The 13,332-nt window shown below is 48.3% G+C and overlaps 1 protein-coding gene across 1 annotated transcript; it reads right to left on the bottom strand.

Moving 5' to 3' along the window:
• Positions 1-1,610: 1,610 nt before the first annotated feature.
• On the bottom strand, positions 1,611-13,332 carry LOC103672065 (myeloid cell nuclear differentiation antigen-like). The gene is made up of 7 exons (XM_008700722.2): positions 12,887-13,332; positions 8,404-8,688; positions 7,525-7,658; positions 6,841-7,008; positions 5,464-5,886; positions 3,888-4,076; positions 1,611-1,921 (listed from the first exon to the last, which is right to left on the bottom strand). The coding sequence occupies exons 2-7, from the start codon at positions 8,666-8,668 to the stop codon at positions 1,790-1,792; spliced, it is 1,311 nt and encodes a 436-aa protein (XP_008698944.2). The 5' UTR covers positions 8,669-8,688; positions 12,887-13,332; the 3' UTR covers positions 1,611-1,789.

The following is a 13,332-nucleotide window of genomic DNA, read 5'->3' as shown; positions in this document are numbered from 1 at the left end:
ACGTGGAAGAGAAGATGAAGTCTGAATTTGCCAAACTGTTTCACTGCACCGAAGCATGACCAAGTCAGGGAAAAGCCAGGAAGATCAGGCATGAGTCCTACAAAAACCTGTGGGTTTTCATGGTTCTTTACCACGGACTTTAGCGCTGCTTAGGAGGATGCACTGGGCTGGTCCTAAGAGTAGAGAGGAGTAGGGGTGCCCGGTGACTCAGTCTGTGAGGCGTCTGAGTCTTGATTTCGGCTCACGTCATGATCTCAGGGTTGTGGGATGGATCCCTGATGGGGCTCTGAACTCAGTGAGCAGTCTGCTTGACACTCTCTCTCCATCTCCCTCTGCCCCTCTGCACCCCACCGCACACTCTCTAAAATAAATACATCTTTAAAAAAAAAATGTAGGAACATTAGGGACCTCAGAGAGGGTCCTGTGAAAGACCCTGCTGCACGGGCTGAGGCTTGGTTTCGGTCTTGGTGGGGTGGCTCTAGGGTTGGCCATTGGGTGATGTGTACAGCCTCCCTGCTGGGTTAGTTGGTGGCCCGGGTTGTTGAGTGTCTGTTCAGTCACATCCGCTAGCTCGCACTGTGCGCTTGCCCGTGCTTCTGCTCTGCGCTCAGCCCCACAGCCACTGCGGGGCCTCCCTTGGTCCCAGCCCCCGGATGTGCGACCAGGCCTCAGCCGGTGAATGAGGCCCCCGTGCAGAGCTCTCTCGAGATGCCGGCGACTCAGGTGCCATGCAAACTGAACGCTGCGGCCAGGGTGGCTGCCAGGCTCTGCTTTGACCCCCGCTTCGACCCCTGCTTCCTGGCTGCAGTCAGGAAACGATCCCAGGTCAGCCCACCCCCGGGCTACTGAACTACTTCCCTGCTGAGTCTGCTTCCGCTCAGGGATCTCATCCTCGGGCTAGCCGAAACCGTCCCCTCCCGTTCTAGGACTTGGTCGGGGTCGCGGTGTTGCTTCTGGGGGGACGCTACTCTGCAATCCCCAGAAACAGTCAACTGGTATATTTAAAATTTGGATTTTAGGAATTTAATTTCTTTAGGTGATACTGTCACTTAGAGTAGGCATCATTCACCATCTTGTCACTTTTTGCTCTTTGCATGTCCCTCCTTGGGTCGCATGGGTCTGGAATCCACACAAGGAAGAGAACAGGAAACTGCCCTTGAAGAACTAATGATGTGGGGTGCCTACCAATCGGGGGATGGAACTAGGTACTTCACTGCAGCCAGAAGTAGGGAAGCTTCTTGAAAATACTGGCCTCTCTGTATAAATCACCCATGGTGCCCCTTCCAGAGAAACCAGTAACATGAATGCTCCCCTTCAGAGGGATGTAACTGCAGAAAGGGGTTATTTGGGGGGGGGGGCGAGTAAACCTTTCCCCAGGGCATAAGATTCACTGATTTTCAGATAGGCTGTGGGACCAACCTGCATCACCTGAGGCTGACCCCAGTGAGGGCCTTGCCCTTTGGAAGTCACAGTCTGCATGCAGACCTCCATGCTGGTGAGGTCCCCCCCCCCCCGCACCCCCAGCCCGTGTGGCTCACAGAGCACAGGTGGACCACCTCACACGCTCACTCCTGCACTAAGGAGACCACATCTGGCACTTCAGCAGAAGATGCCCTTTAAAAGGAAGTTTTATTTTTTTGCATTATAAATGTGGTAGATACAAAATGTACTATTCTTAGAAAATAAACAAAAATGCAATTAAGTAAATTTTATAAAATAAAGAAAAATAATCTACAACGCAGATATAAAAAGCCCTTAATGTGCTGGGCTATTTCTGCTGCATCTATTTTTAATAGAAATCCTCTGTTTTAATATCACTATTAAAGCCCATGAATTGGTCGGGAGGGTAGTCCATCGCATCAAATTCCGCCTTTAAATTCAAACCGACTTGTTCCTTCTTGTTTTTCCTAGCCTTGATGACCTTAAAGGAGAGATCAGAAAGACACCATGAGATCCTAGGGGTTGCAGTGCAGGTCTGCTGCTCTTCCTCCTTCCGCCCGCACCGTGTCTCCTGCTCCGCCAGCACCCCATGTCGTCCGGAGGCTGCTCATTCTCCCTCCCCCACCTCCTGCACCCCACCACCCTCTTGCAAGCCCTCCCCATCTGGAGCCTAAAGGACAGACTTCCTGGCATCCCCATGGGTCCATGTGAGCAGCTCCACAAGGATGGAAAGGAGGGGAGTCCTCCCTGGAGCAGAAAAGTGACAGGAAGCAACAAAAGGTTTTCCCCAGGGCAACTGCTCCGGACTAAAGGTAGAAGTTGGGGATTCTTGCCTTAGGGGATCTGAAGAGTGGCACTGATGTGCTCGTACGTGTCTGCATGCATGCATAGATCAGAATTTCTAGATGAATTACTTGCACTCAGTTTAATGTTAATTAGTGCATCAGGAATTCCATGGTGGACCTCTGAGTACGTGTGTGTATATTCCTACGTGCACAAGAAAAGAGCGTGGTGTCACGTGGGCCAGGATGTGCACTGCACTACCTACCGTGTGGTGCCTTCTGCACTAAGATGTAGTTACTCGAGGCCCTGGGACCCCGTGGTCTTTGTGTCTGGCGTGAGTTCTGTCGACCCTCTTCCTCGTTAAGCTTGTTTTTGATGCTTATTATACAGACTTTCCATTTTCTTTCTGACCCCTGTGCTCACTTCTTTTCATTCCTGAGTGATACATTCCACCTCGGGCCACTCTCAAAGACCAGGTTCTCCCAAACCTTCATGCTATGTGTCCGATTTTCCCACTGAACCCAAGAATCGGACCCTGGAGGCCAAGCACCTGGGCCAGCATTAGAATTTCGGCTGCGGCACGTAGAGCAGTGCCAAGTAGGGCTATGGCCTACCTTCCAATGACAATGATAATCAGTATCTCTATGAATGAAATGGGAATAATGACTGTATCTTTGTCACCGTCTCAGTTCCCAGCACACAGTAAGCACTCAGCGAGGTGTTGTCTTATTTGTATAAATATACCTGTCATCATGTTATAAGTTCTCTTGGGCAAGACCATTCATATCCATGACTTTAAGAATTATCCTTAAACTGACAAGTGCAGCTGCTGTTTGCTGTCCCTGTCTCCAAACTGACCTCTCCCTAATGCATCTCTCCAGATAGTTACTAGAATGCTTTTTGCTAAAAAGTCAAAATCATCAAGCATTCTTCCGCATAAAATTTTTCAAGTGGTTACTTCTTTTCACAATGCATTTTCCATTTCCATTTATTTCGGACAAAAGAAATACACCATCTGCCCCCTGACCCGTTTTTACTTTCTGGCCTCATCTTCCCACTGTCTCCACATCTACGGCATTTCGTTTGTACAGAAATCGTGTTGTCTCACGCTTTCGAGGATACGCGTGCATCACTTCCTTCGCCTAGAACTCTTTCCAATGTCTACTCTGCTAAGAAAAACAGTACCTAGTGCAGACTGACTTCTGTTTTTGTGCTGGGCAGTTGGGTAATGAGTATGTTCTCACTTAACCATGTATGGTCTTACACCAGTCCTGTGATGTAGACACTGTGACCCTTTCAGAGGACCAGTCCAGCTACATCCCCAGCGTCAGGCACGTGGTGAGTGCTGAAGCCAGGGTTCTAATCAGGTCTGTCCTACGCACAGCCCTGCTCTCAACCGTTATGAGAAGTTGCCTCCTTGCCTTCCTAATGTCTTCAAATATTTCCTTATTTAGCGTAAGTATCATATCCTTTGGAATCTATGTGAATGTCATTTCCTCATAGCCTTTTAAAAACCCTCCACTGAGAAATGAATGTAAGGCACGGCTATGTTCTCCTGCCACCGCTGGACTCTATGTCCAAAAACAGGAGTCTGGTGCTCTCAAAACCTAAACAAAATCATTTGCCTCTTGTGGCAAACGAACGTTCCTGTATCCAGACCCCACCTGGATAAAGCTGTGAGTTCCACATGTCAGTTTCAGCTTCTGGTCAATTGTTTTCAGTTGAAAGCAGAAGAGTCGAAGTTTATCTCCTTTCTCACACTTGATGTTGTGCCATCTCTCGGTCCCCACGACCTCCATCGTTCCTGTATTATCCTGTATTTCATACACTGTTGTCTTCCTGTTCACTTTTTTCTGCAAAAGAAACGCAACATTCAGTTTCTGAAGACACAGCAGTGACTTTCGTCCGCACGAGGAAGCACCTGGTGGCCCAGGAAATGCAAGACGTAAGAAGCCAACCACAGGCACAGGTCACATACAGCTCTGGCACGGTCCTCTCAGTGAACTTTCCTTTTATTATCCTGCTTGTGCGTTTTCTTCCCCCTTCTTGTTCTAGATATTTTCTATCTGGCACTTCTAGAACAATGAGTTTTCTTCCTATTTTCTGCTGCTTCACCACAAGCGAAGTGTTGATTCCTTAAAACAACTGGAATCGGAGGAATGGGGGCTCTGGTGGACTCCGTTAGCTCCTGTCCTTGTGCAGAAAGGAATGGACATGACCACGACTACTCAGTCAGTCGACCATGAAGAATCTATATTAACAAGTAAGGTTCCAGGAACTCACTCGCTCTTTTTTCAACCTTCCCCATTTACCCACTCTTCTCCAAATCTTATCTCCACTCTGCAGGATCCTGCAGTTCACAATCTATCCAGTCTCACTTTAAGTTAGAACTCATCAATTCTATAAGTGCATTTCTAACCATGGTCTCTTAAAGACAGTGTAAGACGGGAATGGAAGTAAATTAAGGGGCTATCCCAGAAGACAGGCCTATAGGGTTATGAAGCATGTAAGATCATATGAGATGCTCTGAGATACCAGGGGAGTTCATGACAGTTTGTAAATTCTGGGGAAAATCGAATGCATCATGCTAACTAGTACCCTGACATATCATGACGTATCAGTTAAACTGTCCAATGCCATCCCCATCCCCTTTTTGGGATATAATGGAATGAGACTGCCATGCCTTTCAGTATCATGCAATAGGAAGCCTTAGTCTTCAATAAACCGTTCACAAATAATGTATTAGATCAATAGGTCAGAGGAGACAGCCTTGAATGACGGTGCTGTTTGCCCACATGTTGAAGGCTTTCACATTCAGGAGAATACAAGCCTATATGGTTATTACTCCGAATGTGTGTCACAGCCAGAATTAACCTTTGTTAGGACAATCTATTATTCAAGGTTAAAAAAAAAAAAGATGTATACAGTCGTGGAGGAGCTCAGAGGTACAATTATGAGCACGTGCATACTGATTTATACCCTGTGCTGTCCTTGCTCACGGAGGCTGAAAATAATTATTACTGGTGAAATGGCAAGGTTTCTAGTGGCTCTTTTTCAAAGAACTTGCATGAAGCTATCTCCTTGGAAGACTAGTGGGTCACCAGTCCCAGTTCCTGCTTTATGGCACGCTTGACCACCTATCTGTGGTGAAGACACCGGGCTGGGAGCTGGGTTCCACCCCTGAGTCAGTGCACAGAGCCTGGATGGATGGAGAAAATAAAAACAATTTCTTAAAATTACCTCATGTAACAGAAATAATCCGTACACAAATGTTCCTGATGCTTGCTTGTAAAGATTATCAATCTTGGGAGTTTCATTTGCTCTTTTCATGATGCTGTTTGGGACCTCAATCACTTGGAAAGGATCAGCTTCGAACACAGATGAGGTTTTGTTTATCTCGAGGATTCCTTTGCATTCATAGTAATCTAATACGGTAATGATATTTTCTTTTGTGAATCTCTCTTTCAGGTTGCTGTTTAAAACCTTCACATGGAAAAACTGATTGCAAGTAGCCACTGTGGCATGAAACATTCTGTTTCTCCCCTCTTCTGGGGATTCGTATTCGAATGGTTCCGTTGCTTTCAGTACCAGGACAGTCAGGGGGCCCTGATGAAGGACACGTCCTCTAGGAGCAGCCTGATGTTGGCCCTTCATCGTCTGGTTCTGTGTTGGACAGAAACAGGGAAACACACTTACAAGTTTGGGCAGGGACACCAGGTCACTCTCTGACGCGTGAAACCTCAATTATAACCCTGGGACCACAGGGACCCTCCCAGATACCTGGAGCTGGAACCAGGCTGGAAGGGAACTGGCTAACAGAAAGGAAAAGCTAACGGACCGGTAGCTTATCTAGCAAAAGTACAAGGCCCCTCATGTCAACAGAATCTTTCTGAATTCAAGCCTGATCCTCCGCAGAGCCCACAGAACCGTGATGACCAGAGCACCGCCCTGAAGCCCCTAAGGAACAGATTCAAGCAGTTCATTCAAATGTCTCCTCCACCCATTTAGTCTTAAACGACTGAAGAAAGTAAAAAATGGGAACAAACAACGCTGACAGCACTGGAGGTGGGGACTGCTGCAGCGATTCAGGGTTTTCAGTGAACTGGGGCCATGCCCAGGGTCTGGCTCATGTCATCTCTGCTCAAGGAACAGTGCTGGTAGTGGCTCCAGTTCCTGTTCTACTGGGCCTAGGAGAGGGTGTGTGCCTGGAACCTGTTCCCACAGCATCTCTCCATGGCCGGGATGCTAACAGGAAAACGGAGCACAGGTCTGTTCACCTCTAATGCCCTTCTCCCTGTGTCCTGGTCTGCGGGAGTACAGCCGGCGGGGATGGGCCTTGCGTTCATGAACACGGGGGGACATGGAGCCATGCCACGGACCCCGCAGACCAGGAGTGCTTAGACTGGTGTGGCCTGGGGTCGTCGGCCCGGGGACCGCCACCGTACTGCCTGGGGCTGCGGCTTCTCCTCCTGTGACCAGTTTACCCCGAACGAGGGAACCACGTTCACACAAGCAGGTCGGGATGCCCGGGCGGACGGCAGTGGGGACGAGGACAGATGGGAGGGAAGCTGGACGAGGACAGGGGAGAAGCTGGGCAAGCACAGAGGGGAAGCGAACCTCAGGGAAGGCAGGGAAGAACGGAGCTGCCAAGGACGCCTGGGGCCGTGGCAGGAAGCCTCTGGCGGCGGACGTGCTGGCTCCCGGGGGGCACACCGGCTCAGTCTGCTGCAGCGACACCTTATTCTTTTTGGTCGCAGCCGTTCCTTTGGCGGCAGTTCTTCTTTTCTGAAAGTAGTTGAATGTTCCCGTTAGCGGTTTTCAGTATTAAAAGAAGCACAAGACAGTTTCATTACTTTGATGCAGGCTCTTGCAGGGCACGTGGCGTCCGGAGCAGCGGCAGGGCGTCCCCGGCTGTCACCTACAGAGACAGGCAGTGGGTGAGAGCGGGCACAGAGGACAGCCGAAGAGGGAGACGCTCCTGAAGCAGACACGCCGGTCCTGGAGGCGCCCCTGCACTGGGACGGGACGAGCTCGGGACTGCGGAAAATCGAGGTGTGAAGGGTGGGCGAGGCGCGCTGCCCACCTGTGAACGCATCTGTATAACGGACGTGATGTCATCATGTTTAGGTCACACAAACGTTTACCACGTTTCTGGAGTGCCTCTCTCTCTGCCTGGCACAGAGCAGGTGACCCCTAATGCCTCCGTTATCAACTCTGCACTTAGAATAGTGATGAAGAAGCAAGCACGACAGCAGAGCTCCTCCCTGGGACGGGAAGCCCGCTCTCGGTCCTCAGGCTTACCTGCGACGCAGCGGTCCCCTCCGCCCTCTGGCCCATCACAGCACTGCTCGTGGTGGGGGCACATGCAGCGGGACCCGCTCCCACCTGCTGCTTCTTTTTCTTTGGCGTTTCTTCTGTTCTCACTTTCTTTGCAACTAATACAAGAACAAGGAGGACACAATGAGCCAGGAGCTGAAGCAGTTTCAGAGCAAAGTCCGCTCAGCTCCTGCCTGGGATCGAGGTACACTCGCGGCTGCCTGCCCTGCAGGAGCCGGCCTGGCCCAAGGGGACCCACGGCCTGGCCGGGAGACCGTGGCCTGCTCCCCAAGCAGTGAGCACATCCTCCCCATCCTCCGAGTTCCCACGTGCCTCCACGACACCCTTTCCCAGCCCTGTTCTCCCATCATTTCCTTAGAAAAATCCAAGGTTGCCATGATACTGACCGCTTGGCCATGTTCTTCAGAAGATCTGTTAAAATAACAGCAACCAATGAAAGGAAAGAGGATACAGATTGGGGAGGTGACAAAATGGTGACATTGGCCTTCGGATTTTTTAAAGGTTTGTTTTAACACGGAGATTTTACCAGGGGGCAAGCAGTTCGCCTAAGAGGTAGGTTTATGTTAAGCACGCTGCACCTTTGTTACCAGGGACAAATGATCATGTGGCAGACAGGTCAGTACAACAGGCACGTGCGCCTAACACAACCTCCAGCACAGATCAATCCATCGGTCCCCTTCCCGGGGAAGGGGATGCCCAGGGCGGTCAGCTCTCTGCAGCCCCTGCGTGGTCACAGCCGCTGAGTCATGCACTGGCAAAGGGGGAGGCCAGCCCCCACCAAGGGCTCTTCTACTCAATTTGGGGAAGGGGGGAGCAGTCTAGTGTGGGAATCTTCCTTATTACCTTTCATCTTCTCATTTCTAAGTTGCTTAACAATGTCCTTAAGTGGTGGCATGTCCTTGAATAGGTCTATTAGCTTGTCCACACAGGCAGCCCCTGGGAACTTCTTTTCCATCAGGTCAGCAATCTTGACCTTGTTATATTCTTCTTGCATGTTTGTCGTCAGTCCCAAATCATGGGCCAGTAGGGACTTAACTATGCTGAAGTGGTAGTCATTGATGAGCTCCAGTCCTTTCAGCAGAATAATTCTCTTGTACTCACTCCCCATCTCTCCAGGTGCGGCTGAGCCTGCAAGAGAAAAGTACCATACGGCGTATACCTTCCTCTGGACGATTTAAAAGTCTGGTTGTGTCTATGTGCGTGAGCGGCCCATGTCGAGGTGTCATCCTTGAGTGTGTGTGACAAAGAGGAACTTACTTTCCAGGTATGTCACTGTGGAAAATGGGTGGAGAACTGCTGTATTTGGGACTTCTTTCCTTTCAATGATGATAGTTGAGTTGGGTTGGGGGTGGGGTGGTGGCAGGAGGTCTGGAAAGAGGCAGCTGTTGCCCTGTGTGGAGTGTGGGCTGTAGGGGGTCAGAGTCCCCGCTCCGTCCTCCCATCCCGTGTTGGGGCTGCAGTCTGCCCCTGGATGTCCGCCTGCTGGCTCCTGACTCTGCTGCCTCTCACTCCCCGTGACCATCTTCCCACCGTTGCCTGCTGGGTACCTGCCCCGCGCGCCTGACTCCTCCCTAGTCAGCCCTTCTCGTGTCCTCTCTCCCGGGGCTCGGGCCGTGTGCTCCGTGTCTGGTCCCCCTGCTGACTTTCACCTGCTCTCTCGTGCAGAATCACAGCCCTGATTGGCCAGCATTACTTAAGAGGTGCTTGAATTTCCTCCTTTCAGGCTAGTTTCTCTACTCAGTTATCTCTCCATAAACTGCACTTCTGGCCTTCTTGAAATCCTTCAGGAGTTCCCTGTTTTCCTCAGGAAGTACTCCCGGATATTTAGCCCGGCTTGGAGGCCTTGAATAATGTCTCTTCCTGACTTCTCCCCCTTTCCGTTTTTCATATTTAAGCTCCAGAAATATACATTGCACCATGTTATGTCAGCCTCGCTGCATGGAATGTACTTCTTCCCTTTTTTTTTTTTTGGAAAAGTAAATCTAGAGAATACATGGTCTTCAGGACCTAGTATAATATAACTTCAAGTTCTGCCAGATTATGACATGTGCAGACATGTTCAGCCCGAATCCAATCATATTCTTCTGCTGGGTATTTTTACATAGTGTTCTAAACTCCGAATCTAATTCAGCTTATGAAAATCACTATTTGTGAAAAATGCCACGTTAATCATTTTTTTCTCTCTCTCTTATCTTCCCCTAACACACGACTCAGTAAGCGGAAGATGATTTTTAACAGCTCACACTCTGGAATTCATAAGACTTAGCGCCTAAAATATAATCACGTGACCACATATTTCAACAGATACAACTCGAATATAAGTGAGTGATTTCTGAGATGAGACTGAAAGATTGAAAGCTGCCCCACAGGGAGACAGAGTGGATTCAGACACAGATGGAAAATGCATGTGAGACCTCTCAGGGCACAGGTCAAAGTGTCCACACCCACATGCTGTTAGTTGGTAAAAGAATGAAATATAAAATGAAAAGGAGAAAATACTTAAAGAAGTGATGAGATACACTTCTTGGAATTAAAATACCACGAACATCCTCAGAGGGATTGGCCAACAGAGCGCCAAATAGGAGAATAAAGGAAAAACCCACATCAGGACATAATATAGAGAAACTGAAAAATGTCCAAAACAGCAAGAAAAATTTGACTTCCAGAGAAAAAGTGTGGATCACTTGCAAAGTTTCAAAATCAGATTTTCAACAGCAAAACCGGCATGGAGTTACCTTCGTATTTCACCCAAATTCCCTATCTGCACTTTTGGGATCTCCCAAAATTGTGAAAACAGAAGTTGTGTGGCTGTGCGTGATTGTGTGTATACACATGTCTACCTGATGACAAAATTTGTTAGAAAATAGCTGATGTGAGATCTCAGGAGCCTACGGAGAATTTTTTTTTGAAATCCCACCTTAATGCAAGTGCTCACAGGTCTTGCTGATACGGTTTTGAGTAGCGTTGTTGGGCCCGGGAGCTTGTGGCCAAGAAAGAATTCTTGAGACGTCTTTGGTGCAAAATGGTGGCTTATTAAAACACGGGGGACAGTGGGCAGAAAGAGCTGCTGCACCGGGGTTGTGAGGGGTGAGGATCACATCCTTTGGAGCCGGGGGAAGTAAAGATAAGGAAAGTTCCAAAAGGACTTTCATATGCTAAAGAGGTACGCAGGAGGACTTGCTATAGGCCAACTAAGGTTGTTTTTCCCTCTAGCAAAGCCTGACCACGAAGACAGCTGGGGGGCTTCCTGGAGGAAGTACAGTTATATTCCGCCTGCCCCAAGTGTTTGCCAAAGGGCTGCAGGTTGTAATCACACTGAATTGTATCCACATTTCCTTTCCTTTTGCTTTTGTTTCCCACAACATCGCTACACAACTGTGAGTGCCCGCGAGCTGAGAGCGAGGAAGCCTATCTCCACCCTGTGTAAGGTACGCGAGATGTGGTGTGTGCACGACACAGCCTTTCCTAAGTCACTCAAATTCTGAATTTCAAAACATGCGAGCCCAAGTGTTTCAGAGAGGTGTTGCCAACATAAAATTGAAGAAAAAATAATTTTGAAACCAGAATTTTGGATCTGGCGCAAAAGGCATTGAAATGCAATGCTCTGTAGGCGAATCTCTGAGCTGGACCAACGCAAGAAACAATATCAGCGGCACAGACACCAGCCAAGCAGTGTTTTGGAAACACTATTCCCCAAGAAAATAAATGAGGCCAGGAAGAAAAAAAGCTGCTGACTAAAAAGAAAGAACAAGACCTTGATTGACTCTCTCAGTATTTTAAAAATAAATAAAGCCCCAACTGAAGAGAAACAGAACAGGAAGTGGGTCAACATGGTGGGGTGGTTAGAGACGGAAAAGGACATGTACTCACTGAGCCACTTGCCTGTTGGGAGGGTTGGAGATACAAATTTAAACTTATTGGCGAAGAAGAAGAAAGCACAGAATAAATACCATAGCTAAGTGTTATAAATCACTCAAAATACAGCAGTTCACCTCATGTACATAAAGTGATAAACCCACTAAAAGGCAGCATTTGTAAACTGGATTTTAAAAAATCGACTTCCGTGTCATTGACAAAAAGTAGAAGTCTTTAAAAAAATTGTTGCAAGAAGTTGTACATGGAAACACTACAGACAGCAGTCTAGCTGTGTCAGTGAGCTTTAAGTAGACCTTAACACCAAGATTTTAATCAGAACTGGCGTTTCACTGCCAATTGATAAAAGGTTTACCTTCCAGAAAGATGCAACAGTTTTAATTATGTATTTGCCTAAGAGTACTAATATATATTATTTATTATGAGCTTGTATTATTCATATTATTATAAATAGTGTTATGTGGCATATTTCTCACTATATATCCATATATATGTAATATATGTTAACAATTGAGAGAACTACAAGGAAAAAAATGGACAAAATCATGATCATAGTTTGATTCTAGCATATGTTAGCTACTGAACAAAGCCAGAAAAAAAAAAAAAGCAGAAAATACTTAGAAAAGTGGACCAACATTGCTCAGCTCGAATAAAAAGCTTGATCTAACACTTAGGAAATTCCCAAACTAATATTTAAAATGCTTCATTTCTCTCAAATGCACATGAAATGTTTGTGTACCAAGTTCTACAGAAAGACTAAAGCGTTTCCAAAATGTGGCTACAGATTTGTTTCCGACCACCTCTTTTCTACAAATTCCACCACCTTTCGCCTGCCTTTGAGGAACCCGGGGAGCGGGTGCGCCAGGACCTGAAATGCTGTCCCGCCATTCGCGGTTGCGCGCGGACCCACAGCGATTCGGAAACGCTAGGGCGCCATGTGTTTGCGTGGAGTGTGCCCATGAACCTGACCAACGTTCCGCTGTGGGTGTGTGTTCTCATGTTTCGTGAAATTGGGATAATACCGTAGAATATAGTTTTAGGTCCAGATGTGTTTTCTTACTTAATACCATTGCATAATACCTGTTTCATCCCACCATCCTGCCCCCTATCCCGGCTCCCCCCCGCAGCCAGCAAGTCCCCTGGGCCCCCTCCAGGCAAGAAAGCCCAGGCCCGCTTCTTAATATCCGCTCATGCTATGAACACCCCCAGGATGAATTTTAAAATCTGCAGTCGTCCACGTAGTGGAAGGATTAGGACGAAGGCACTGAGATTTTCACTTTGCAGAATACAGTGGATGCCAGCCTCACGCCCCACCCCTCCCGCGTCTCCCGTCCCCCGTCCCCCGTCCCCCGTCCCCCCTCCCCAAAGGACTCAAGGACTCACCCGCCTCCTGCGACCCTGTGATATCAACCAAGTCCGCGCATCAACTCTGCGAAAATCCGGACCGACTCACCTCACCGAGGATGCTCCGCAGTGGTCCCGATCTCGGGGTCTCCTTCGGCAATGTCGCGATCGGTATTTTTTGGTTCGAGCAGGAAGATAAATCCGTCAATACTGCAAACTCCGGAGACGCTAAGAAAGTGATTTCTGAGCTAGAAGATGGCAGCGGAGAGCATCGCAGGGCGCCGATTACGAAACTTATTCTGAGGCTCCTCCCATGCAGGTCTCCGGCTTTGCGTTTCCCGAGTCCGAGGAGCTGAGCCGCTGTCTCCGAAACGTCTTAGTTACAATGAAAGATCAGAGCTCAATTATCACTTCTTTTATTTTATTTTTTACAAATGCCCGAAAGGAGCTTCAACATTAGAACTTTCTTAAGCAGCAGACTTCAGGGTGGGTCAGTCGACGCCAGAGCCCCTTCAGGGAGGCTCAGAGACCGTGAAAGAGGAGTGAGTCACCAAC

This window comes from Ursus maritimus, unplaced genomic scaffold (assembly GCF_017311325.1).
Source record: "Ursus maritimus isolate PB19 unplaced genomic scaffold, ASM1731132v1 scaffold_2, whole genome shotgun sequence".
Taxonomy (NCBI): Eukaryota; Metazoa; Chordata; class Mammalia; order Carnivora; family Ursidae; genus Ursus; species Ursus maritimus.
The sequence above is the reverse complement of the archived record's forward strand: the minus strand, read 5'-3'. Positions and strand labels throughout refer to the sequence as shown.